This window comes from Macrobrachium nipponense, chromosome 33 (assembly GCF_015104395.2).
Source record: "Macrobrachium nipponense isolate FS-2020 chromosome 33, ASM1510439v2, whole genome shotgun sequence".
Classification (NCBI taxonomy): domain Eukaryota; kingdom Metazoa; phylum Arthropoda; class Malacostraca; order Decapoda; family Palaemonidae; genus Macrobrachium; species Macrobrachium nipponense.
The window spans coordinates 41,490,876-41,517,048 of NC_087219.1; the positions used below are offsets into that span (position 1 = coordinate 41,490,876).

The window sequence follows — 26,173 nt, forward strand, 5'->3', positions numbered from 1 at the left end:
CGATTTTTTAAAACCAAATTTTAACTAACATATTTACCATTTTAAAGTAGACATAAAGTATATGTAATTATAAGTAGAAATTACATGAAGATAACCTACACATAGAAGTAATGTGCAAATAAATATTTACATAACTTCAGAAATAAACTGAAAAGTGATAAAACAAATAACAAAACACGCAAACAGATATAATTCTGAATTCAGGGTTTCCTGATATTTCCCGTTGTATGATTCAAACGAGAAAACTCTTCAGAAAATGATACTTAATACTGTATCAATTTGAGGCTGGGTGAATTTAAGCCGTTCTTGGTATGTTAAGAGTTTTGTTAAAATAATATTACATATCACCCTTCTCGACACTACGAGGGGTATACCCTGTGGAGAGAATAGAAAATATAATACTAATTAAATCCATGGGATTCAGAAAGTAAGTCTCAATGGAAACGAAAATAAGTCCAATTTGTGTAATTTGGCGGGATTAAAAAAAAAAAAAGTCCCCGATCTAGTTTGAGGTTAAATCTCTCACAAAGAGAGAAACCAATAAATTGATAGTTATATCTGGAAGTAAATAAGTCCTGAATTATGGTAAAAAAGTGTTTACTTCTCGCAGTATAGATTCGGAATTTTAGCAGAAAGTAAAATATACCTATTTCTAAAACGAATTGAACAGAAGATATATATATTTTTTTAAAGTAAATAGGTCTTCATTTTTGGTGGGAAGTAGAGGCACAATTCTCTCTTAATGGTAAGCAAGCCGTACTTTCGAAAGGAACTTAGACCTATAATTTTGGAAGAAAGTAAAAAGAAGACTGTCCCTCTTTTTTGAGAGGAACTTGACAGATCCATAATTTTGGAAGCCGGCGAGAGGAAGAAAGAATAGGAGATAAAAAGATCCACAATTCAGGAATATGGATATGATCATACATTGCCTTTTAGGTAGAAGTAAACCTGTCTACGTTTTCTTTATTTTTGGCGATAAGTGAACAGATTCTCCTTGTTGGTGTCGGGTAAGAAACCGGTTTTAGTTTTTTACGTTGGGAAATAAAACAGCACCGGTTTAAAGAGGGAAAACAGAACACTCCCGGTTTAAAAGGGAAATAAAACAATCGGTTTAAGAGGAGGGAAATAAAACATCCCCGGTTTAAGAGGGAAATCAAATATTCCCAGTGTAAGGAGGGAAATAAAACAGCCCCGGTTTAAGAGGAGGGAAATAAAACATTCCCAGTTTACGAGGAGGGAAATAAAACAACGACGGTTTAAGAGGAGGGAAATAAAACATTCCCAGTTTACGAGGAGGGAAATAAAACAACGACGGTTTAAGAGGAGGGAAATAAAACATTCCCAGTTTACGAGGAGGGAAATAAAACAACGACGGTTTAAGAGGAGGGAAATAAAACAGCCCCGGTTTAAGAGGGAAATAAAACATTCCCAGTTTAAGAGGAGGGAAATAAAACGACAGTTTAAGAGGAGGGAACTAAAACATTCCCAGTTTAAGAGGAGGGAAATAAAACAACGACGGTTAAAGAGGAGGGAAATAAAACATCCCTGGTTTAAGAGGGAAATAAAACAGCCCCGGTTTAAGAGGAGGGAACTAAAACATCCCAGGTTTAAGAGTGAAATAAAATAACAACGGTTTATAAGCAGGGAAATAAAACATTCCTGGTTTAAGAGGAAGAAAATAAAACATCCCCGGTTTAAGAGGAGAGAAATAAAACATTCCCAGTTTAAGAGGGAAATAAAATATTCCCGGTTCAAGAGGAGGGGAATAAAACATAACTGGTTTAAGAAGGAAATTAATTATCCCCAGTTTAAGAAGAGGAAAATAATGGATCCCCGGTTTAAGAGGAAAGAAATAAAACATTCCCAGTTTACGCAAAGGGAAATAAAACAACTCCGGTTTAAGAGGAGGGAAATAAAACATTTCCTGCTTAAGAGGAGGGAAATAAAACATCCCCGGTTTAAGAGGAAGGAAAATAAAACATCTCCGGTTTAAGAGGAGGGAAATCAGCATCTATGGTTTAAGAGGGAAATAAAACATAGAAAAAAGCCTCGCAGTTTTGGAACGAAGAAAAGAGAGACTTACCAGTAATAGGAAGAACATATTACTTTGCAGTAAACACATAACAGATATCAAATCCATAGGATTTAGTTCATACAAATCCATAGGATTTTTACATAAGAAAAAAAAAAAGGCAAGAGGTTGAAAAATTTAAGTAATTTACAATCGAAAGTAAATAGATCCTCAATTTTGAAAGTAAAGTAAATAGACCAATTATGGGAATAGAAACATTTTTTTAGAGGGAAATAAACAGATCCTCAATTTGATTTACAAATTTACACATAACACCTCAGTGAGACATGAATAATGATTTCCTCAATGGTTAATCCAACAGAACTTCAATTGTGGCTAGTTGGAAATTTGTCGGGGAAATTAACATGAATTATTTTTTAGGGGAAATAAACAGATGATTAACTTTACTGAGTAGTAAAAATACCTCACTTTTGGAGAGAATTGTGAAAAATTCTTATATTTTATTGCGAAAATATATTTTCTTAGTGTTAGTGAAGCTAGTGAAAAGTTGCTGTTGTGGTGAATGATAACAAAATAATTTCTAAAATCTTGGTTTCACTCGTATTTAACCAAATATGCCTGCTTACCGGTGGATGCAATACTGATGCCAATTACAGTGATTATTCTCATTTGCACTTATTGAAACGTTTTGTAGTTTACATGGTTGGTGTGCGACTTAATGTGACTCTGGCAACAGAAGAAAGGGAAAAGTCACTGAACCGCGCAGTCTGAGAATGGTGGTGCTCCATGCTCGAGGTGCTCACTTTGTCCCCATTGCAATAAATTTATCCGGCGAATACCCGAACAGCTGGAAGTCGTATCTGTACAGGTTCGATACTTGTCTGATAAGCTTTTTGGGGATCTTGCTGAAATAATTGAAGGTGGCTTCGTCTGTTCCTTTGAAGGAGTCAAGACTGCAAATAAGAAAAAACCAGAAATAAGGAAAGTGATTGTAATGATAGGTCTACCTATTGCTCAGTAGCAAGATCAACAATATACGAAAAGTTGAACAAAACAAAGGTCAATATGTAAAAGAATAATTACTTAGACGAATGCGTGTGAGCATTGACAGCCAAATCCCTAAGACCAGCTTTCCTTATGATGTACTCCTGGTCTTCACTGAGTGTCTCCATGTGGGCAATGGTGTCGTACATGATTTGACAAGGGCCACAGGTCCACCAAACTGGTTGCCAGTGAGGATTGACCCTTGACGTACCTTCAGAACTCCTGCAGAGAAGCATAGAGGTGTCAGATTAATCTGTTCGTACCAAAGGTTCTCGTTTTTCTGAATTACTTGCCTAGGAACAGAAGGTTAGGTCTAGCAATAAGCTTGCTTTTGAACAAAGTGACTATCTTGAGTCTAGGGAATAAAAAGTCTATTTTCGTTCGGCCACAACTTCAGATTTGTCTGCAATGAAATGAAAACTCTCTCTTCTTACATGAATTTCTTCATGGTGTCTCTGATGTACAAGAGAAACTGATGAAAAGTTGGGTGAGCGGCGTTTTCGTCTGTGCTGGGATCCGGATACTTGGTTTTGATCATGTTGCTCACTCTCTGAAACTGGTCGCTTCGGAGCATCTTGTCTCTGGAATGGGAGCAGAGTTCTTTTATTTGTAAAGTAAAACAAATTTTTTTTCTCATTTCAAATCACACAATCAAATATTGTTCCTGGAATTAACTGCATGATGTTAAACTTGATGATAAGAATATTTCTTTCGGTCTTTACAAAAACCACAAGGAAATAGGCCATACCTTTCGTCAGTTTCGATTATAAAATAAAGATTATATTCCGTATATTTTTTGAAAAGCAGAAATTCTTGAAATTTTCTCCATCTCCAAATATACTGAACGAAGGATAATAATGTGACCGTGATCATCATTTCATAGCAATATTGAAAACAAATATCTTTAAAATATCACAATGTTATTCAAGACTCGTAGTCTATTCCCGAAACATTTTGCTTCAGTTGAGATCTAGTCCAAAACAGAAAGCAAATTACTAGTGTAAACAAAGTAACAAGAGGATTCAACCGATCTGTTCAAGAAGCAGATGAAAATTTTGTTGCTGTAGTAAATGAGCGAATCTTTTCTCTACATTTGTGAAGTAAATATTCGCCATAGATATCACTGAAGCTATACTCGTGATTGGCGGAGCCTCACGCACGGCATTTTGGTTCAAATGATATCGGTTGCCAATATTTACCGTTAGGTTTAAAAGAAAGAAAAGAGAAAGAGAGAGAGCAGTTCGTATTTCAGTGACTCGGTTACATTTCAACAAAGCCGTCATGATTCATTAGCCTTGTTACCCTCGGGGAATACTTAACGGATAGCGAAAGTATCCCCTCAGCACAAACTAAAGGTATCATCTGCAGCTGAACCACATTGAGAGAGACATTACTCAAAGATACCACTTCCGGGATCCCCTTTACATAATAGCATTAGTAGGAAGGATACGCCTCTTTAACGGCTCCTCGCGGAGGAATCACGAATACCCAGTTGGGCCAATGAACTGCCCTCCTTTTGTGCAACAAAAAGTGGTTGGCGAAATCCAAAAACGGTTGAATACGCAATGAGAGTTTTATCTTTTGTTTTGTTTTTGTTTTGCATTGTTATCTTGATCAAACCCTTTTCTTTCTTGTCTCTCACTTGGTTTACATTTCTTAATGATACAGATGTCTCGATTTGAATAAAAAAGTTTTATATGGACGTTACACAAATCTAACGTATTTCGCAAATACAGTCTAATTTGTAAAGACTTGCTGAACACACACACACACACACACACACACACACACACACACACACACACACATATATATATATATACACACACACACGACACACACACACACACACACACACACATATATATATATATATATATATATATATATATATATATGTGTGTGTGTGTGTGTGTGTGTGTGTGTGTGTGTGTGTGTGTGTGTGTGTGTGTCTAAACACGTCGAAGTCGAACGAATTATACATTTGTTATTTTCGGTGTATCTCGAATCCTCGTTTATGTGAAGTTGTGAAACCTACAGTTACAACTTTTACTTTTACACTAAGCAGACGGACGAGAAGGGCTAGAAAAAAAAGAAAGAAGAAGAAGAAAACGGTCGGTCTGACCCACAAAGAAACGACAGGCCCTTGCCTCTTGAACAAAACAAAATCATAGTACCAACAGAAAGCAAACAGGGAAAGATCGCCAGAGCTCAGCGCTAAAAGGAAAAATAAAGTCAGAATACAACAAAGGCTAGGCATGGTGGGTGATACTTGACCATAACAGACTATAGTAGATTCACATCAAAACGTATATCTCAGGAGAGATGGAACATACATCCTGCCTATGTGAACTCCTCAGAGAGACAGAGTTTCCAGCCCTGTCATTGGCTTATCAACAGTCAATCAGGAGCGTCGTGAGGGACTGACCTAGACATCAAATGCACGGCTGATGTGAATTTACTATACGTAGTAATTTTGGTTTACCTGTAAGCTGAGAGGAGGCGTTCCAGAGGATGTCTGACAATCAGCATTCTCATTGACGTCTCCAGGAGTCTCTGTCTTTCCTCTTGGTCTTCAGGTGGAGGGTATAGCTTCTTGACTTGCTTGTGGAAGCTGTTGCTTGCAGATTTCATTCCAGTCAGAAGGAGAAGGTTGCTCATCCACGTCGTTGAAGCTGCCTGCAGTGAAAAAAAAAGTTTCTTGAATAATCTGCAGAAACTATCACCAATTTGTTGATCAGAATTGTCTACAGTCACAACAGGGTTATGTAAACAAGCTAATCATTATCTTGCTATTCAGTGGGACACACAGCCATGTCAAGTTTAACTTAAGGAAGTATCTTGAAGGGTCTACGGGAGCTAAAACTAGTTTCACTAGCAAACATTAATCGATCAGATTATCTAGTCACAACAGGGGTATTTATATTAGCAAATCAACATCTAGCTGGTTAGTTGGACGCACATCAAGTTCATTTTCATGAGATCACTTGGGATAGTGATCTTGGTTATCTGAGAAGACTGCCTGATGTTCTTGAATTTAAGCGTTTTCGGCAAAGCTTAAATCAGCACATCGGGGACATTTTGGTTGCCAACCTGGTATTTGTGGAAGATCGAACGAGCACCTTTAGTTAAATTTAGAATTAAACTTGCTTGAAAGCGTAAAATAACGTAACAGTCACTGATGTAGTAACAAAAACTCCCAGAATAATCCTATAGGGACAGTAAATGACATAAATTTTGTTAATAACGGTTGTGACTGAAGAAGATTTGCATGAAGCCAGCAAGTTCGAGCGAAGTTTACCGTAGAAAGTAGGCCTAGTATGACGCTTTCGTCAAGTTAGTATCAAAACTCATAGGTCACTTACTTTGTAAACTGGACACCAGATCAGTTTATGCTTCGGGACCCAGCGTATATTAGCATGTATTGCCGAAATGTTGCGGAGAAACGCCGAATCGTCTCGCAGTTTCTCGCACGATGTTGCTAAGTCCGCTGCTCTGTCGGCAAAGATCTTGGCTTGAGCGGCCATCTTCTCTTCCGTCTATACATGGTAAGGGATAGGGAAAAAATGGATCAATGTTAAAGAATAGTTTACATAATCAATAAATAAAATGAAGATCGATGTTTAAATGAGGACTGCAGACAGATGATAACTTTAGGCTAAGGAGACGAAGTCTATATCTAGTATGTCTGTTCAATGTATATCTTATTAGTACTTAAAGGTTGAAGAAATAATAAGTGCAGCAATCTCTTGATGAGAGTTAAATTTATTCGTTCCAAGAACATTTAATCTATGAAAGGACTCGCAAGAAAGATAAAAAACACTAAATAAATATAATTTTTCTTACACAGTCAATAGCACAAGTCTAGGACTGTTAATGTCAGCTAACGAACGAACTTCTCCCCAATACTCTCATTTTATTTAATCAAATTTCTGTAGTCTCGCCTCAGATTAAAATTAGGTAAACGTCTCATAAAATCATTACACAACGTAACAGTCTTGAGACCGGTCTCGACACAAACCATAGATATACAGTTACGGTGGAAATGGTGTTGTGTAGGTCATGTTGTAGGTGGGGTGTTACCTAATCCCGAGGCAGTGCCTCTTTGTTCGTTTATAGATGTTTGTGTTTACATTGACATTTCCCGTTTATGATTCCTCAAATAAAAGAGAGTAGTGTTTATTTAAACCTCTGATCATAAAAACTCGTCACCCTCCTCTGCGATGATAAAATTATTAAAGTTATATTTATTCTTGAAGCGACGAACAACAGTGAATATTGACCTCTCCATCGGTTCTCTGCCCAGAGAAATATCATTGATGCATAACAGTATCTGGGTAATGTAACTTTCCAAGTTGATAACCGCTGAACAATTTTTATTTATACAGTTATGCTTGTAAGCTGACAGCATTTGAGCAAAATCTGGGTATCAGATGGGATTAGAGGAAGTTGGTAGCGTCAAATTACGACAGTAGACTAAATAATGGTAGAGTTAGAACTAATTTAGGGTTTATACCACATCAAACCCTCCAATGTAAGGCCTAAAGAGTGCTTGGGTCCGGATACTTGCCAAACCTGCTCCATGTAACCTAGGCCGATAGGACTTGTCGCCATCCCCCCAACAGGGCCAACACCTCCACCAGCCCCCACCCGCGACAAAGAGAGAGAGAGAGAGAGAGAGAGAGAGAGAGAGAGAGAGAGAGAGAGAGAGTCTTCAAAGATAAACAGAAAATCCTTCATCCGCAACCAGATTTGCATCAAAACTACTCAGTTCTATGGTACTAAACCCGCTCCTTCACGTGTCGCAGAAATTTTTTGATGGCTTGTCAAAACGTCTTTGCGGACGAATAAACCGAATGGCATACAGACACGGGTAAGTACAAAACCTTCATTTAATTGCGCTTAATTGCGTCGGGAGGAAGTACCCGCAATTAACTTGTCACCAAACTCCAGTTTGATAGGATGTGGTTTTAGGGGCCAGTAATCTTGTGATTCATCGTTGCCAACTGTTACATAACCTTGATATAGATATATATATATATATATATATATATATATATATATATATATATATATAAGTACACGCAATTAAGCGTAAGCGCTCAGAATCACAGAGGAACAAAATCAGGCTCCTGAATAACGTAGTCTTCCTCAGCACCGGCGGTTGCTAATTCTTTTAACAGATTCAGACGAAATCAGCGCACAGTGCAAATTGCAGGGAATGAAACAGTAACAAAACTCAGAGTATAGTTATTCGTATTGATATTTTCTTTTAAAACTACGAGCAATCACTGGAAAGTTTAGGTGTTCTCGACTAAAAACCGGCCGATCTCTTCTTCAATGTCGTAAAAAAAACTGGTTTAATATACGTCTTTCAAAATTTTGAGGACGTGTTTAAATTCTTTAATTGGGCCCACATGTTTTCTTGAGTGGATGACTTGCATCTTAAATCGCCGAACGAAACTCAAGTTCTTTTAATTTTCCTATTTCTGACCTTAGATCAAACTCTGGCTCGCTGTTCATTTACCTCTCCGTGCGCTTGCTTTGCAAGATTTGCGTTCATACTAAATCTAAGACTAATTCTAACTCCTGCCTTTGCTTTATGGGGTCCAATGATCACATTTTTCTAGGAGAGGCGCTTTATTCTAGCTGTTACCAGACAATGGAATGAACTCAATAATCATGCAGTTGAATTGTTGGAACTTCTAGGTTAAAACTAGGTTCAGTGTATACATCTATTAGTTTCATATAATTTAATTTACTGGTTTCTTCTTATTTGTTTGTTTTTCTATTTCTCTTAAGCCGGCCATACACGTGCAGTTTTAACTGACAGTTATGACTGTGCAGTTATAACTGACACAGTTTAAACTGACGTCAGTTAAAAATGAAATGCACACACACACACAGTTCAATCCCTCAGTTTTTACCATGGATTCCGAGAAGTACGATCTTGTGCTCTCGATGTATTCTTTGTAATGCTACAAACAAATAGAAAAAATAAAACTAAAAAGCGTAAACAGTGGTGCAAAAAGTGGTTACTGAGGCAAAATCAATGTTCTGATATTAAATTATTAAAGGAATTAAGTGAAGAACCAATTGATTTTCTCAATTATTTGCACATGACTGGAACTGTACCAAAAGTTGCTTTCGCTTTGTTTACGTGCTATCTCAACAAACTGTACTCACCGCTACCACCTGTAGAAATGAGAAATTGAGAACTGTACAGTTACGAATCCCCCCCACACACGCTCAGTTCAGTTACTCCTTTCAGTTAAAAATATGGAACATTGCATTTGTCTCAGTTTAACTGTACAGTTTTGTTGAACTGACGAAATGAGCAACTGAGATACCCACACACGTGCAGTTTTAACTGTCAGTTATAACTGAACAGTTATAACTGTCAGTTAAAACTGCACGTGTGTGGCCGGCCTTATGTTCTACAAGTATAACATTGTCCAAATGAAAATCTAGTTTACCAAATAGGTAGTCTCATGGAACTTGCATACCGATTACTCCCTATTCACAAGAGAAATAATCACGCCCGTGTTGCATCATAAGCACCATTTTGGGCGCGCTATCATAAAATATCATAAGATGATTGGAAAACCCGTCCGTATGACGCCTTTTTTTTCGCCGCAAGGCCGGCAGGACGAACCAACCATGGCCATGAATCAACCGGCCCCAACCTGCCCATAGGTAGAATTCTTTCCAAGCTACCGTTGGGTTTACTGAGGCTGAACCGTCATTTGCAAGTTTTCTACCTTAGAGCGATTGTGTTGATGAAACAAGACACTGCTCAAGTCTGCGACAATAGTGTATTCGAAGGAATAATACAATTGTCTGTCACGTATCTTTCTCAAGGATATTGTCGTCGGTTTGGAAATTGGAATGCCCTACATAAGCTATTCATTCCGTGCAAACATTTGAGCGAGAGCGTCTTCCTCTGCCACCATTACTGGCAACTTTCTGTTGACGCGTTGGTGGCGTTGTGGTTGAGCCTAGTTCTATGGAAGACTAGGTCAGCGATGGTGCCGTAGATCAAGTTCAGCTACTTGTTTTTTTTTTTCATATAAATTGAGGACGAATTCAATTACCTTAAATTATACTTTAATTACCTTAATTGAAGTTTAATTATTTAACCTGATCGCTGAAATTATCATCTAGCCTCCTTCAACAATAATATAAATAAAAAGGTCAGCCCGTATTTGAGGACAGTATCACATGGAATTATGTTCAAGTGATAAAACAAATTAAAATCATGAAAGACCTTGTGACAGTATGCAGTTGCTTAAGTCTGCCATCATAAATCAATCATATTTTGTTAAGGCGTCCAACTCCTTACATAAACTTAAAAAATACCACGACATTCTGAGAGAAGTACCTATTTTTGCACTTCGCAGGCCGCCTGAACTAGGACACCCTATCAGTCCCCAGTCGGCATAAAGTTTCCCATCCCCCAGTTGTACCATGGTGTTAGACCCATAGTTATAGTGTAGACCCATGGGAAAGCTGAGTTGGTAATTTCCAACATTTTCCGGTTACCGCCATCCAGAATTTCCCAGGCTTCTCATTTTCCTGTTTTTACGTAAGACTCTTTGCCCTACCGTTTGCTCTATCCGTGTATATGGCTACTATGCTATGTGGGGTGCCACCCTGCAAAGATTTTTATATATCGACTCTTTAACTAATAATATCCATTATTAGTAAAGTGCAAGAATATCTACTGTTGATGAATTTCCGTCTTTTCACCTGGTATTAATCTTTGATTTAGATGAGGGAGAATGAATATCTGTCAATTGCTGCTCTGCTGTTTCCTTAGACGCCACCACAAAAAAAAAAAAAAAAAGAAAAAACTGTCATCATTACATAACTGCAATCTGTTTAATTCTTTGGTATTTAAAGGCCTAAAAATTCACGTTTCTTGACTAATGGCACGCGTAAGTAGCTTGTAAACCTTGATTGAGGTTAGGCTAGGAAATTCTCAACTATCAGGTTTCTGTTTTACATTTACTAAAGTCATAATGACATATGAATGTACAGGTATGGCTTTGCGGGCAATTATCTATAAGCATTAATCAACGGGTAACACAGGTTTGTCACCAATAAGTACCTACATTTTTTAAATGGAATAAGGCAATAATAATTTAAACACCTACCATCTTATGGCAAAGTAGGAGTGACTCGCAGGCCTACCAACATGTATGGTCAGGAAAATAAGACTGAGAACGTTAACTATTGTAACTCTAAATATCCTATGAAAGGGTTCTATGTAATTCAGTGAATAGAAATTACAGGGTCGTTAAGTAACGGACTTGTCTCAAAAGCATCAAAATTGATTAACATTATATCCACTTCTTGGCCAGCAGTAGCATTTCTCTGTTGCAAAACAGTTAAACTCTTACATTAATGAGTACTGCTATAGCCGGCCTTATTTGAAAATCAAGAGTAGCAGACACTAAATACTACTTATTACATAATGGAACTCCACTAGGTTGCACCGTAACGAATGTGAAGTATTTCTTGTCCTTCGTATGTGATTGCCAAAATTTGTAATGTTGATTCTTAAGTCATCACTGATGGCTACACCAAAACATTACTGTAAATGCGAATTATTATGCAGTGATTTTCAAAATGAAATAATGATATTGCCGTATTACAGATTTCATAAGTGAAAGTCAATATTACATTTTCACAAATATTACACGAGACAAGGGCATAACAAACTAAGAAACAATACTCTTAATGCCACTACATTTAGCAGAAATTCTGTCTCGGAGAGTGTCAGTCACTGTCTGTAGAGTGTAGACTTTGTACTCTGTAACCAAAAGTCAGTGACAGAGTAACTCGGTGACACCGATCCAGTTATTCACAATACTTTCTACCTGTGTTCTCCATATTTTTCATATTTCGTTATCACGGTGAGTCTACATACACAAATGTTTGTGAACTTAGCGGCAATGCTCTAGTCAGTTATGACGCAGACCTAATATTAATAACTTGTTTTGCCAGTCTAGTCTTAGGCTAGCCACAAAAAATGACAACTGCTCGTAAAAAATATCATGATAATCTAGTATATTATTGTATTGTTTAGTCCTATCATTATCAGCATCATCACCCTTCAAAGGCTACAATCCCACACCTGTCGTCACATTGTACTGTTAATTCCAATTTTGACAATAACGGAGACATGTACCTAGTAGCCTATTTCCTGGAGTCTTAAGTCATCCCAGCGTTACGTCGTGACTTGCCATCGATTTAAAATCGTGAGTTGTCGATCAACGGGAAACATAGACTAACGCAATTATGATTTTTTTAGTTTAGTCCACGCCAATTTATAGCCTTTAGCCATTAACGGTGTTGATTTCTCTGCTAGAATTAACTGTGACCTTTTCCCTTCTATAACTTTTATAAAGGTTTCATCATTATTTTAACGCATATTATAGACTATATGTATATTTTTCCGTAAGTTTATCATACATTGTAGTAATTCCATGATGCTGAAGTCTGCAAGGAGAGTGCTTGTCTTTATGGCCCTAATATGTTTGGTAGGCTTGTGAATATATATATATATATATATATATATATATATATATATATATTGTAATATATGGTGTGTGTTGTAATAAATCAGTTAAATCACCAATTCACTATGGGACATTCGATCGCCGAGGGTCTATGATACTAAACATTTGATCCGCGAGGGGCTAGTACTAAACACGGCGAAACAGTCTAGAATAGATGAATGATTATCGTTTCGCTGTGTTTTATTAGGAACTTGGTGATCAAATGTTCCTTAGTGAATTGGTGATTTCACGAATTCCCTGAAAAATTCAGCGATTTCGTGAACTCTGGTTTCAAAACCTTTCTGTAACGCATATACCGCCGATAAATATCGGTATGCTCCGTGATAATATTTTGGTGATGTTGAATATCCATATTTAAGATTGATAGTGCTTTCGTTAATCATGAATCCTAATTAAATATCAAACCGCATGTATTGTGTATCGGCTTTTATTTTCCAGTACAATATTTCCACGCTTCGGTGACTGATATGTGTCATTAGCCATTATTTTTACCATCGGGTCAATGCTGTACGAAATAATATCCATTGTTTCGTTTAAACATTACCTTTGACCTAAACATTGCCTTTGACCAATGAACTGTGTCGAATTGGTAGCGTTAGAGAATTTCTATAGCCTACCCGGTATGTATCCACATACTCCGGTGTGTTAACCTACCTATACTTTTTTTTTCTTTTTCCATCTGTCCATCCGCCTGTGGTGTGTGCGCATGGTAACACTGCGTCCCGGGCTTTAAATAATATCCTATTTCGAATATTAACGAATATTCGCATACAGTAAAGTATTAAAACACTTTTCAGTTGCAAATGTACACCAAGAAATACTTTTATTTACCTTAAACTTACACATAGCGTAACTATTTAAAGCTTAGGACGAAGTGTTACCATGCACGACCAACACAGGCGGATGGACAGATGAAAAAAAAAAAACAACAGAGTATAGTACTAAACTAGACAGAAGCTCCGGGGATGAAAGTATAGTATATACACCAATTTCTTTATTGTGTGGTTGACAAATTATACTAATGAACGATGTATAAGTGCTGCCGTCTACTTTACTTAGCATGAGTTTACCCTTTTTCCCTACGCTCCATTATTGTTCTCAATGTTTCCTTCTACTGTACTGTTTATTATGTACTCGCTGACATGTACTCTGTCCGTTTATATCATAGTGGAGTAAGCGTTAATTGTTTTATCGCTATTGGCCCAAAGTCGGTCTTGACACCGAACTTCTAATACTGTAGCAAATGTGATAACTTTTTTTTTTTTTTTTTTTTTTTTTTTTTTTTTCGCCTGTTTTGTGTTTTCAGTGTTGGTGATGATGTCGGGGAAGTCAGTCTCGTTAACAGCTTGTGGCTACATGCCTCCCCTCTCTGGGACGGGTCGGTTGAAATGTAACAATCCAACGTTTTGTTCATAAATATTTCCTATAATGTTGCCGTAGGATGGTGCTCATCATTTAACTGCGATAATTTCACATGAAGGAATAAATTGCTTTCTCTGTAATTTACTATATAAAGTCCCAGGTTTTAGGCCAAACTGCCAAAAAACCTTTAATTTACAGTAATAATGCGAGGCCTCAGTGGCGTGGTCGGTATGGTTTTGGCCTGCCACTTCAGTGGCCGCGAGTTTGAAGTCACGTAAAGCCGTTAGTCCCGTTGTTGAATAACCACTGGTTCCATGTAACGTAAAAACATCATACAAACAAACCAGTAATAATGCGAGTGATAATTTGCTGTTACAATTTTCTAATGAATACTTCATTCTTTTAGCTTTTTGTCTTTCTGAATTAGTTCCGTGTGAAAAGGATATGCCTTCCACGGCCGGCCGGTCCGCTGAAGAGTTCGTTGGCCCCACGGTCCCGTGATTGGCCCTTACGCGTGTATGGTAGGTGAGTTGGTTCTCAATCGGATTGTAAGCGGGCAAAAAGGCATTCGTCAAGTATTTGAATCATTTAGGTCTACAACCGGAGTCCCAAGATAAACACGTTTTTCTATGTGCTGCCTCAAAAACATTGTGGCAGAACTCCTCCCCCCCCAAAAAAAAAAAGAGAGAAAAAAAAAGACGAGTAGAGAGAGAGAGAAAGCACCACGATCTTCCTTCGACTGAAGAGTAACATCTGATTTTTTAATGCTACTAAATAGGCTCAATTTCTTTATTAGGAAAAAGCTCTCAAAGAATTTATATGGCTACATACCTGGGAGGAGCACACACCACTGTATTCATAGAGTAAGTGCAGCCTTAGGGTTAAAATACACAGTGTTCATAGATCTAAAGGGAGCCTTTGATAGGGCTAGCCATATAATTATTTTGACAGAGTTGGCAGAAATGATAGAAGGAAGACTCCTACAGCTCATAATGGATTACCTAACAGATAGAATCAGTTGTGTCTACTTTGAAGGTGTACTATCAAGATGGGAAAAAATGGAGTTGGGTACCCCTCAAGGAGGTGTTCTATCACCCACTCTTTTTAATATTCTAATGAATGTACTAGGAAAAATTAATATACCAGGAATCATAATAACCATATATGCAGATGACATAGTAGTACAAGCTAGCACAGATAAGAGAATAAAACAGGCAATTAAGGCATGCACTCATTATGTAACAGCATAGGATTAGTCATATCACCTGAAAAGACTAAGATGATAGCAAGGGGTACACGCAACCCCTTGATACTGCACATACAAGGGCAGAGAATAGAGAAGGTAGCGCAGCACAAGTACATGGGTGTCATACTTATAACAGGTGTCATAAATTGTATGAAGTTAAGAGAATAGTACAGGCTTCAGCAGCAAGGTTACGCCTTCTTTGGAAAGTAGCATGTGGCTCTGTGGTGCAAGTGTACCTATGGTGAAGCGACTTTATACATCTATGATAAGATCAATAATTGACTACAGTAGTAGCATGTTGCTGCCGCTGAGGAAGAGCTATATTGGTATCCTAGAAATCATCCAGAACAAGGCAGCAAGAAGTATAATAGGGGCACCTAAAAGTGTCAGGCAAGAAATATTGAGGAATGAGGCAGGTCTGCATCCAATACATTACAGAATAGCAAGAACAGCAATCATCCAGTTGTATAGGTCCATCATGACGGATGATGATGGATTAACAAGAGATACTCTAATTCACAGCTATCCTAGAAGATTAAAGAATGGTGGGTTACTGCAGCAAGACAATTAATAGAGCATTCTAGCATAAAAGAATACTTAGATGTAACCAAGATAGATGTAAAAGACATCCCCCCATGGAGCATACCAGAGACTGAGGTATTGCTATCAGCTTTAAAAGGGAAAAAGGAAGAGATGAATCCTGCATTGCTGAAGGATGACTATTTCCAGAGGCTGGACAGTATTCAGGGGAGCGGGTACATTATTACACAGATGGGTCACTCCTGGAAGATGGTAGAGCAGGAAGCGGGGTGGGGAACTGTATATCAGAATGGAGAGGAGGTATACTCTCTGTCATTACGATCATCAGATGGATGCTCCATATTACAGTCAGAACTTCTAGGTATTACAGCTGCCCTGAGTATCATAAATAGGAATAAGGACAATGCCATAATAGCAACAGATAGCCTAAGTGCCTTGCAATCACTAACACCAAGAAAGCTGAATCAAATCATAGTGAGAAGAGCTATAGACCTGCTATCACAGATCAGACGAGCCGACAGAATGGTTGCATTCATATGGGTGCCTTCACACATTGGTATCAAAGGCAATGAGAGAGCCGACGAGCTTGCTAAAGAAGGCGCAAGGAAGGAGAGAGTGGATTACAAACTGACACCATCCCTGAGTATGTTGAAGGACTCAGTTGCTATGGAAATAATGCAAAGATACAATGAGAGAATAGAGATGCCTCAAAGAAACGCACTCATCAATAAGAAAATACCTTGAAATTACTGGAGGTAAACCACCTGACTACAAACTTTGTGGACTGGAGAGCAGAAGAGAGCAAACAACATATAGCAGACTAAGGATGCAGAGCCGATACCTTTGGGAAGTACTGCCAGCTGTCAGTCCATCAGAAACATGCTGCAGGACTATGTGGCGAGTTAAGGAAGCACACTCTAAGTCATTATCTCGTGGAGTGTGAAGAGATTACTCATTACAGGCCACAGGGACTGAGTGAAGTTGACCTACTCAAGCATTTTCTGCAACCTGGTGTGCTGAAAAGGGTTATCAATACTCATCCAAAATTTGCTTGCTCCAGATAGTCAATAGACTAGTATATATTGTATCTTGTTGTACAAAATCAAATTGTAGTATGTTTTATTCACTTAGTAGCATAAGAAATAACTGTTGTATTTCTACCTTGTTTTTATAATATTTTCTTAAAATCTTATGTTTTGACCTCATCTAAATGCAATTCTTTCATCAAAATAATTATCTGTATAATGTGCAGAACTAAACTGTAGTATACATTTTATTCTTTAGTTACCTGTTAGTACCAATGAAATTGTTATGGGCCTTTTTTTTTTTCATAACTTTTATTTAAAATTTATATGTTGACTCATCCAAATGTAACTCATTCAGTTAAATATCTATATCAGCATATTGAGCATAAAACTACATTGTAGAACATACTATTTTGGAACCTCGTGTTAACATCATTAAAACTGTTGTATATCTAATTTTTCTTATAATATTTATATAAAATATGATGTGTTGACCTCATCTGAATGTCATTCATACTGCCAAGTAATTATTTCAAATTTATCCTGTTATAAAGTAAAACATTGCTCATTATTTACTCCATAGTATACCACATGTTACTCCGTTGCAATTGTGTACCTCAACAGAAACCTGAGATAATGTGTACGTATCTTGTATAGCAGACATTCAAATAATTTTTTTTTTATGTTCTGAAAAATATATATAAAAGTTCAATATCTTGTAATACTTAAGACTAATTATATAGTGCAATCACTTAATGGGTAATTCCTATTCAACATATTGTAATTTTACAATATAGTTATCTATAAGCATTTAAATTTTGTAATACTACCTGAGTACCATATCAGCCCCGACGAATGACGTTTGTCTAGTAATCAATAGGGTGGAAAAGGTATGTATGATACCACAACTTGTATTTAAATTTTGTAATACTACCTGAGTACCATATCAGCCCTGATGAATGACGTTTGTCTAGTAATCAATAGGGTGGAAAAGGTATGTATAATACCACAGCTAATGCCATTCATTCAAGAGGGCTTTCCCCTACACGCATACCGCGTCCGGGTTGCCTGTTGTGCTGTGCTTTGTAAGCTTTATTGCACAATAAATTGTTTCTCTCTCCTACATGGGAAAGTGTGCCCTCCCCCCCCCCCCCCCCAAAAAAAAAAAAAAAAAGTTTGTTCTCTGTATGCGAGAATATACAAACAAAGTCTTGCAGAAATGTTTTCAATAAAATAATTTCAGATATATCAGTAATTTACTTTATTTACCCACTTATATAGTGACCTCGAATTAGGCGTTATCTTTAATTTATGGGTCCAGACGGCGAACTAACTATAGGCCTTGCATCTGTCCATCCGCCTGTGGTGTTTGCGCATGGTAACACTGCATCCCTGGCTTTAAATACTATCCTATTTTGAATATTAATGGTGTAATTCGCATACAATAAATTATTAAAACACTTTTCAGTTGCAAATGTACACCCAGATCTCCTTTTTTTAACCTAAAACTTACACATAGCGTTACTAGTATTTAAAAGCCCGGGACACAGTGTTATACCATGCGCGACCACCACAGGCGGATGGACAGATGGAAAAAAATAGAGTATAGTTTTAGAATTGGAACAATTGAATAGGTGATTAAATGGGGTTACCGTTAACGCGCAGATCGGAACAGTTATAAGATACGAGTTTCAGAGGTCGAGCTAAATATCATTATCGCCTTTTTTTTTTAAAGCCTACATTAACCCATCCAACGGACCCCCATCTGGTATAGGTGTAGCTCTTAGTTTTCTTACTTCATTCTTCCATGTCATAAATGCTGCGATTACTTAAGGTTTGAGTATCTCGAATGTTTTCACATATATTTTATTTCTCGTGACAATTCCTGCACGCTGACCTGGATATTAATTTCTTCTAATTCCTGAATCTTGGCTCCTTTTGAGCTGTTGTATATTTTATATGGTCTTACGCGTTTATGCGTTTTTACTTTGTTTTTCCTCTTCGGATTTTAAGTCAAAATATTCCATGTTCAGCTGTTGCTGAACAGGTAGCTGTTAAGCTGATAACAGCAAATAACATGATTGACCATTTCGTATTAGTCTTGTGCATACATTTTTATGTATACAAGCATATTCGGCGTATCCAACTTTAGACACTTCGTTATGGATACGTTTGTTAAGAGATAGTGGTATATTTTCATGTATTTCTCAATTGATTGTTGTTCCTACACGATATAGTACAAACCGTCGGTCTTTTGCAACAGGAAATGCTTGAGGCGTAGCCTGGACGCCGCTAAGCATTTCTTATTGTAAAATACCTAGGATTGTATAGTTAGGAAAAATACGACTTTCTTTCAAAAATTATATTAATAATAATCATCATCATCATAATAATAATAATAATAATAATTATTATTATTATTTTGGTAGAAGACCCTCTTTTAGGCAAATACTGTTAAAAAGAATGGCAGAATTAAGCGAGTTGATTTTATATATTGTTTTTTCTATTTTCCTTACAATTCGCTTCTCAGGCTCAGCGATGTTTCTGAGTAACTGACCAATATTCATATTGGGAATTTTCAAAAATCATAAATGCTGAAGGTAATCTTTTATTGGAACAGGAGGTCCAGGTCAAGCAGGGTGTCGTCGCAGTGCTGGTATTATATAAAATCAACTCGCTTAATTCTGCCATTCTTTTTAACAATAATTATTATTATTATTATTGTTGGTTATTTATTATTATTATTATTTATATTATTATTATTATTATTATTATTAGTATTGGCACAATTTTCCGTGTCGAAAATGAAGACAATGGTTGCAGGTCCACAATAATATAGCATGTGAGTATATGGTGTTTAATGGATATTAAAAGCTTTCGAACCTAGGTTTATCTTGACTGAAGATGAACCTAGTACAAGGTTCGAAAGCTTTCAATATCCATTTAAGACCATATACTCACAAGCTATATTATTGTGGACCTGCATCCATTATTATTATTTATTTATTTTTTAGTTCCGAGCGAAAAAAATAAGCCTATCATACGACTGGCCTTTGTAACACCGCCGAAGAGTTCAATGGCCGTTCCCCGTGTAGGGCGCCTCAGTGGCATGATTGGTATGGTCTTGACCTGCCACTTCGGTGGCCGCGAGTTCGATTTTCGGACATTCCACTGAGGCGTCAGATATGTGTATTTCTGGTGATAGAAGTTCACTCTCGACGTAGTTCGGAAGTCACGTAAGACTGTCGGCCCTTTGCTGAATAACCACTACAAAATACAAACAAACAAGTTACCCGTTAGGCGAGTTCGTTCACAATAGGAAAGTATTGCAAGCGGGCGCAGACGCATTTTCCAGCAATACAAATGATTTAGGTCGACAGGCCGTGAACTCAAGATATATACGTTTTTCAGTGTGCTGTCTCAGAAACAATGTATCAGAATTTTTTCCCCCCAATAAAAAAAAGAACAGTTTCATCTAATGAGAGAGAGAGAGGACGCTGCTACTACCAACCTTTATTGATGAAGAGTGACGTGATTTTTATTTTCCAAATGGCAAGGTGCCTCTTCTTTAGTCGAGAGAGAGAGAGAGCTGCCACGACCAACCTTGATTGATGAAGAGTAACATGACTTTTTTTTTTCAAGTAGGAAGGTGCCCCTTCTTGGTATAGTCTAGATTCAAATAAAGTCCTCTATATCCGTAAATTTACTTTATTATTCATCCACTTCTACGTATACAAGTCCCTAATTAGGCGTTATCTTTAATTTGCGGGTTCAAACGGCGAATTAGGTTTGGAACAGTTGAATATGCGAATAGCAACTGGGTTGCCGTAAACTCGTAGATCTTGAACAGTTGAAAGATACGTTTCAGTGGGTGAGCGAAGCATCATCATCATGTCACCCCTCCCCACTCCCCTTTTTTTTTGTAGGCCTACATTTCGTCCAACCAACGGGCCCCATTTGGTAGTCGCAGTTCATAGTTTTCTCAAGTTCCATGTCATAAATGTGATTAGTTAAGTTTTAGTGATAAGTTTTGAAGATTCAACGTATCTCGTAAATTTTCACATATTTTTTTTCTTGTGACAATTTGTCGTACGCTGACCTGCGTATTAATTTTTTTTTTTTTTCAATTTCTGAATGTTGGGACCAGTTAATATGCCCTTACGCTTTTGTACGTTTTTACTTTTCTTTTTTTTTAAACTTTCTCTGAATTTACTTGAAAACATTTCATGTTCAGTTGTTGCCGAACAGGTTGCTATCAAGCTGATTAAACCCTGCGGCATTCTCAGCAAATAACTTTGTTGACCATTTTTGTATTAGTCTTGTGATTACATTTTTTATGTACAAGCATTTTTAGCTTATCCAATTTTAGATATTTCATCATGGATACATTTCTTAGGCGATAATGACTTATTTTCATTCATTTCATAACTGATTAATTTGTCGTATGTAGTATATATATATATATATATATATATATATATATATATAATATATATATAGATATATATATATATAATATTATAGGAACTCCCAAGTGTGTCACTTTTGACTGAACTTCGACCCTTATTATTACTATTATTATTATTATTATTATTATTATTATTATTATTATTATTATTGATATACATTGTTAATGCTGTCTTTTATTGTTCAGATAATTTTCAGCGCCCTTCATGTTCTCTATTTTGGCCATAGTATCTGTAGCGTTGTGTAGTACTAATTATGTAAAATAGGATAACATCTGCTGAAAATTTACTTTTTTTCCCTATAAATCACGATAATTTGGTTGGTTATGCTCTAAATATAGAGTCTTATGTGCTAACTCTTGACATTGCTGTTGCCTTGTGGTATACGTAGGCCTAAATGGCAGGAGTTTTGATCTTTCGAGCACGAAATTCCACAACTTCTGCTCCACCAGTATGACAATAGTACCATTTGCAGTGAAACATATACAACTTAAGTGTTCAGATTGTTTTATGTTGTGAGTAGTCGTATAGCGTATCGGGACTTCATCTTACAATCAAGGCTCTTGGCCTTGCTTACATCTACTTTAATTTTACATAACGATATCGTATGAATGTTCGCTATCACTACCCAGGCGCTAAACTGTCAGTCGGAGGGGCTTAGCTATGGCTTAATTTTGATCTAGAACTACATTTAAATAGACTACGACGTAATTATACATAATTGCAAATGTTCTGGACTGTCTACCACCTCGAGACTTCCTGTTGAATATAATAGTTGCCACATCTGCTATCTTTGTGAATCTCCTTGGAACCGTGAGACTGGGGTTTAAGACCTAGGAAATTGTGTATTTATGTTGTGGAAGTTCATGGAAGATAAAGAGGTGATGGACTCTGTGACTTTTGAAGGTTTTAACGCTCTGTTGCGCACTACAAATACGTGTGCAAGTTAACAGCAGCTTAAGAATGCAACTTGCAGCGAACATTGTATTTTTTTTATTTATTTTTTGTTTACTAAAGTCACCTTCAGGCAAGGGAATTGCGTGTGTGTGTATATATATATCTATATATATATATATATATATATATATATATTATATATTTATATATATTGCACAATTACGATTTCCTGTTGCATGAATATGCATTGTACTAGTCGACTTGAATGCACAGAGCAAATTCTGCTGATCGTCTGCCATTTGCATTCACGTTCTGCGCTGGTTCGTGAGGTAGTATGTGGCAAGGCTGATCTCATTAACACAATTCGTCAAAGTCAACACTAAATGTAGGTGCAGTATAAGTAACTTAAAATAAGACACATATCATACATCTATGTTTTTAAGCTAAGTATACTGTATATTTAGTATACTTTCATGTACTGTGCTCATGAGATTAGTCTCACCAAATACTACCTCACGAACCAACACACTTCATTATAGTAAACACTAAATATACAGTATAAGTAACTTAAAACACACACACACACACACACATATATATATATATATATATATATATATATATATATATATAATATATATATATAATTTTTAAGTTGCTTATGCCGTATATTTAAACTGCTCCTGAGATTAGTCCCACAACATTACTACCTCACGAACCAACACAGACCATGAATGCACTGCGCAATGGAGTCGACCTGTACAATGCATATTCTTACAAAAGGAAATCGTAATTGTGCAATTATTCTTTCAGTCTCTTAAAACGTAAGAACTGTCGAGCAGGTGTGCATAGCGAATGTGGGAAGAAGAGGACTCCTGTCTTGTTGCAAGCAACTTTGTAGTCTTGTAATAGACTTTATTTTAGTGTATGTGTGTTTTTTTTTTCCCAATCGACTATTTTTTTGGGGGGGGTCCCAATCCACTGAAGGCTTTTTTCCAGAGCCGCAAACTGTATTCATATATACATAATTATGCAGACATTCTGATTTGTCTTTTATTAACTGCCATAGCACTCGGAATAAAAGTCTTAATTTTCTTTAACGGTTTGATATTTTTTCTACTCCAGATATCAAGTGGTGGTAGTTGTATAGTTTTGGAAAAACTAATTTAATTAATGGTTGTAAAGCCTGCATTCGAGTTGCATCTTGGCTGAACGTAAGTTGTTGGATAATTACGCCTGTGCCGTAAGTATTGATTTCATTTAAGTGGCTCTAGCTACCTTTCTCTTGATTTCAGTGGCTCTAGCTACCTTTCTCTTGATTTCAGTGGCTCTAGCTACCTTTCTCTTGATTTCAGTGGCTCTAGCTACCTTTCTCTTGATTTCAGTGGCTCTAGCTACCTTTCTCTTGATTTCAGTGGCTCTAGCTACCTTTCTCTTGATTTCAGTGGCTCTAGCTACCTTTCTGTTAATTTAAATGGCACTAGCTGCCTTACTGTTAATTTCAATGGCTCTAGCTATCTTTGTTTTAAAAGGAGAGAGGTCAATGGTACTAGCTATCTTTGTTTTAAAAGGAGAGAGGTCAATGGTACTAGCTATTTTTGTTATTAGGGCAGCAGTGATACAGTGGAGTCCTATCTCTGTTGGCTCGTACATTTAACGGTATTAAGTATTCAAGCCGGTATTCCAAGCGTAGGACATTATTATAATTCCGAAAATTGCTTTTGTTGCGAGAGCTTACTATCATGACTGCAAATTCTGAGGGAACCTTTTTTTTTTTTTTTTTTTTTTGCTTTCTCCTCAATTATGTTGCCTGCTTGCTCCAGGAAGAACGGTAGACCTCGGCAAATTGCTCTTGGAACCCTGGTACCACTCATCATTGTCGTCATTACAGCAAGGATGTTCGAATTTCGAAACTAGCACTTAGCTTTTGTCAAGTATGTCAGTGGTTCAGACGCTCGTCTTGCTTGCAAGAGGAACCGGACGATTTGATCGAGGCCCATCCCATTGTAACATTTATGACCTTAGCAGAGACTTGGTTGAGTCGACTGTGATGGTGGATAAGGTAATACACATACATATATATGTGTATGTATATACATTACACACACACACATACACAGCATTCCAGTTAACAGCAAGTCTCTTGAAGGACTTTGCAAACCTGACCTCAGTGCACAGCTAATATTACTAATACGAGTATTAATACTTATGGAATAAATTACTCACGCATCATCACCCAGTGTCAAACCCCGTCGAAGAATCTAAATGTCACAGGTTCTTTTTGAGCAACAAAACACGAAACCAAAGGGTCTAGAAAATGCTTTGGATCCTGCTCGGAGCTATGTCCAAGGGTGGAAGCGAGCGAATGAGCGAGAACCGGTTTGCTTCAAAGCAAAAGCATGCTCTGATTGGGGCACCTAAATCCAGGATTTTGCAAAAACGTGTAACGGTTGATTCTGGTGTCTTGATTGTTGGGATCCACCCCCCCCCCCATCTTCCAAGTTATTGTTTGTGGAATCCTGCTTGGGGAGTTCAGATAGCTTATTCTGCATGGATTCAAGTAGTGTATTCTTAATGAATTTAGATAGCTTGTTTTGTATGAATTCAAATATATTGTTCTATATGAATTTAGAGCGTGTTCAGTATGGATTCAAATAGCTTGTTCTATGTATATGAACTCGGATAGCTAGTTCTATGTATACGAATTAAGATAAGCTTGTTCAGTATAAATTCGAATAGCTGGTTCTGTATGAATTCAAATAGCTAGTTCTATATAAATTCAGATAGCTTGTTCAGTATGAATTCAAATAGCTTGTTCTTTATGTATATGTATATAAATTCAGATAGCTTGTTCAGTATGAATTCAAATAGCTTGTTCTTTATGTATATGTATATAAATTCAGATAGCTTGTTCAGTGTGAATTCAAATAGCTTGTTCTATATGATTTCTGGTGTATTGTTCTGTATAGAATCAAGTAGATTGTTGTAGATGAATTTAGATAGCGTGTTCTGTGTGAATTCAGATAGCTTGTTTACTTTGGTTTTATGTACAGCCCTTGTACGTTTTCAAAATAAGTTGCTCCTTATATCTTATTATCGTCTTTTAGTGTTTTCTCATCAGTATCGTAGCTCCTGCAGAATAGGAGAGTCTTTCGTTCTTTTTTAAACTTGCTTTCTTCTTGTATGATCTTCACTTCAGGCGGTATTTTGTTGTACAGTTTTGGTCTACAATTTTCAAATGCTCTTTCACCTGACTTACAATTTGTTCTAAGTTTAAATAGCCTCTATGCTTCAGTTGCTTGTCTGCATGAATTCAACTACCTTGTTTTATGAGTGTTCACACACTGCAGTAATATATTTCCATATTGAGACCTGTGAATGCAATAAGTATTTTTTCTATAATGATAATACAGTAACAACAACTACCGTGTTTGTTTGTTTGTTTGTTTTTTTTTCTTCAGGACTGCAAGACTGCCCGTGATATTCGTCATCTCCAAAACGAAAACATTATATATAAGGTATAAGCCACGAAGGAAACATAAACAACGGAGTTTCTGCAAGATCTTTAGACTAAAACGTCCTTTACTCTGCTGAGTAAAGGACGTTTGAGTCGAAAGATCTTGCAGAAACTCCGTTGTTTATTTTTCCTTCGTGGCTTATACCTTTATTTATGGATTTATCACGTTCCAAACTTTCGTGACTCAGTTATACATACACACATACATACATACATACACACACATATATTATATATATATATATACATACATGCATACACACATACATACATACATACACAATATATGTCTGTACGCGTGCACTGCTTTTGGTAACCGTTTTGGTGAAAATTCTTCCGATTTGATTTTTTTGTTTTTGTCACCTGCCGAGTTTTTGCTCAAGTTTGACTTCTCGCGATATAAGAACTTTCTTTCGGAATTACTCGACGATGAATGGCATTTTCCAGTGTCCATGGTAAT

General features: G+C 36.8%; 1 protein-coding gene and 1 long non-coding RNA gene across 3 annotated transcripts in view; one reads left to right on the forward strand and one right to left on the reverse strand.

Moving 5' to 3' along the window:
• LOC135203119 (uncharacterized) overlaps positions 1 to 26,173 on the forward strand; it is a 71,948-nt gene that overhangs the window by 7,549 nt on the left and 38,226 nt on the right. Inside the window, exon 1 of one of the 2 annotated variants that reach the window (XR_010311866.1) lies at positions 11,871 to 11,994. The exons of the other annotated variant lie outside the window; for it this stretch is intronic. This is a non-coding gene — a long non-coding RNA (uncharacterized LOC135203119). Of the gene's footprint in view, positions 1 to 11,870; positions 11,995 to 26,173 lie in introns of those variants that run through there. 2 annotated transcript variants of the gene reach the window in all.
• Positions 2 to 26,173, reverse strand: part of LOC135203118 (carbohydrate sulfotransferase 10-like) — a 29,801-nt gene continuing 3,629 nt past the window's right edge. The window contains exons 2-6 of the mRNA XM_064232761.1: positions 6,442 to 6,615; positions 5,562 to 5,755; positions 3,511 to 3,657; positions 3,116 to 3,298; positions 2 to 2,985 (exon numbers count right to left, since the gene is read on the reverse strand). Coding sequence (XP_064088831.1) covers positions 2,832 to 2,985; positions 3,116 to 3,298; positions 3,511 to 3,657; positions 5,562 to 5,755; positions 6,442 to 6,615 — 852 coding nt within the window. The 3' untranslated portion in view covers positions 2 to 2,831. The remainder of the gene's footprint in view (positions 2,986 to 3,115; positions 3,299 to 3,510; positions 3,658 to 5,561; positions 5,756 to 6,441; positions 6,616 to 26,173) is intronic.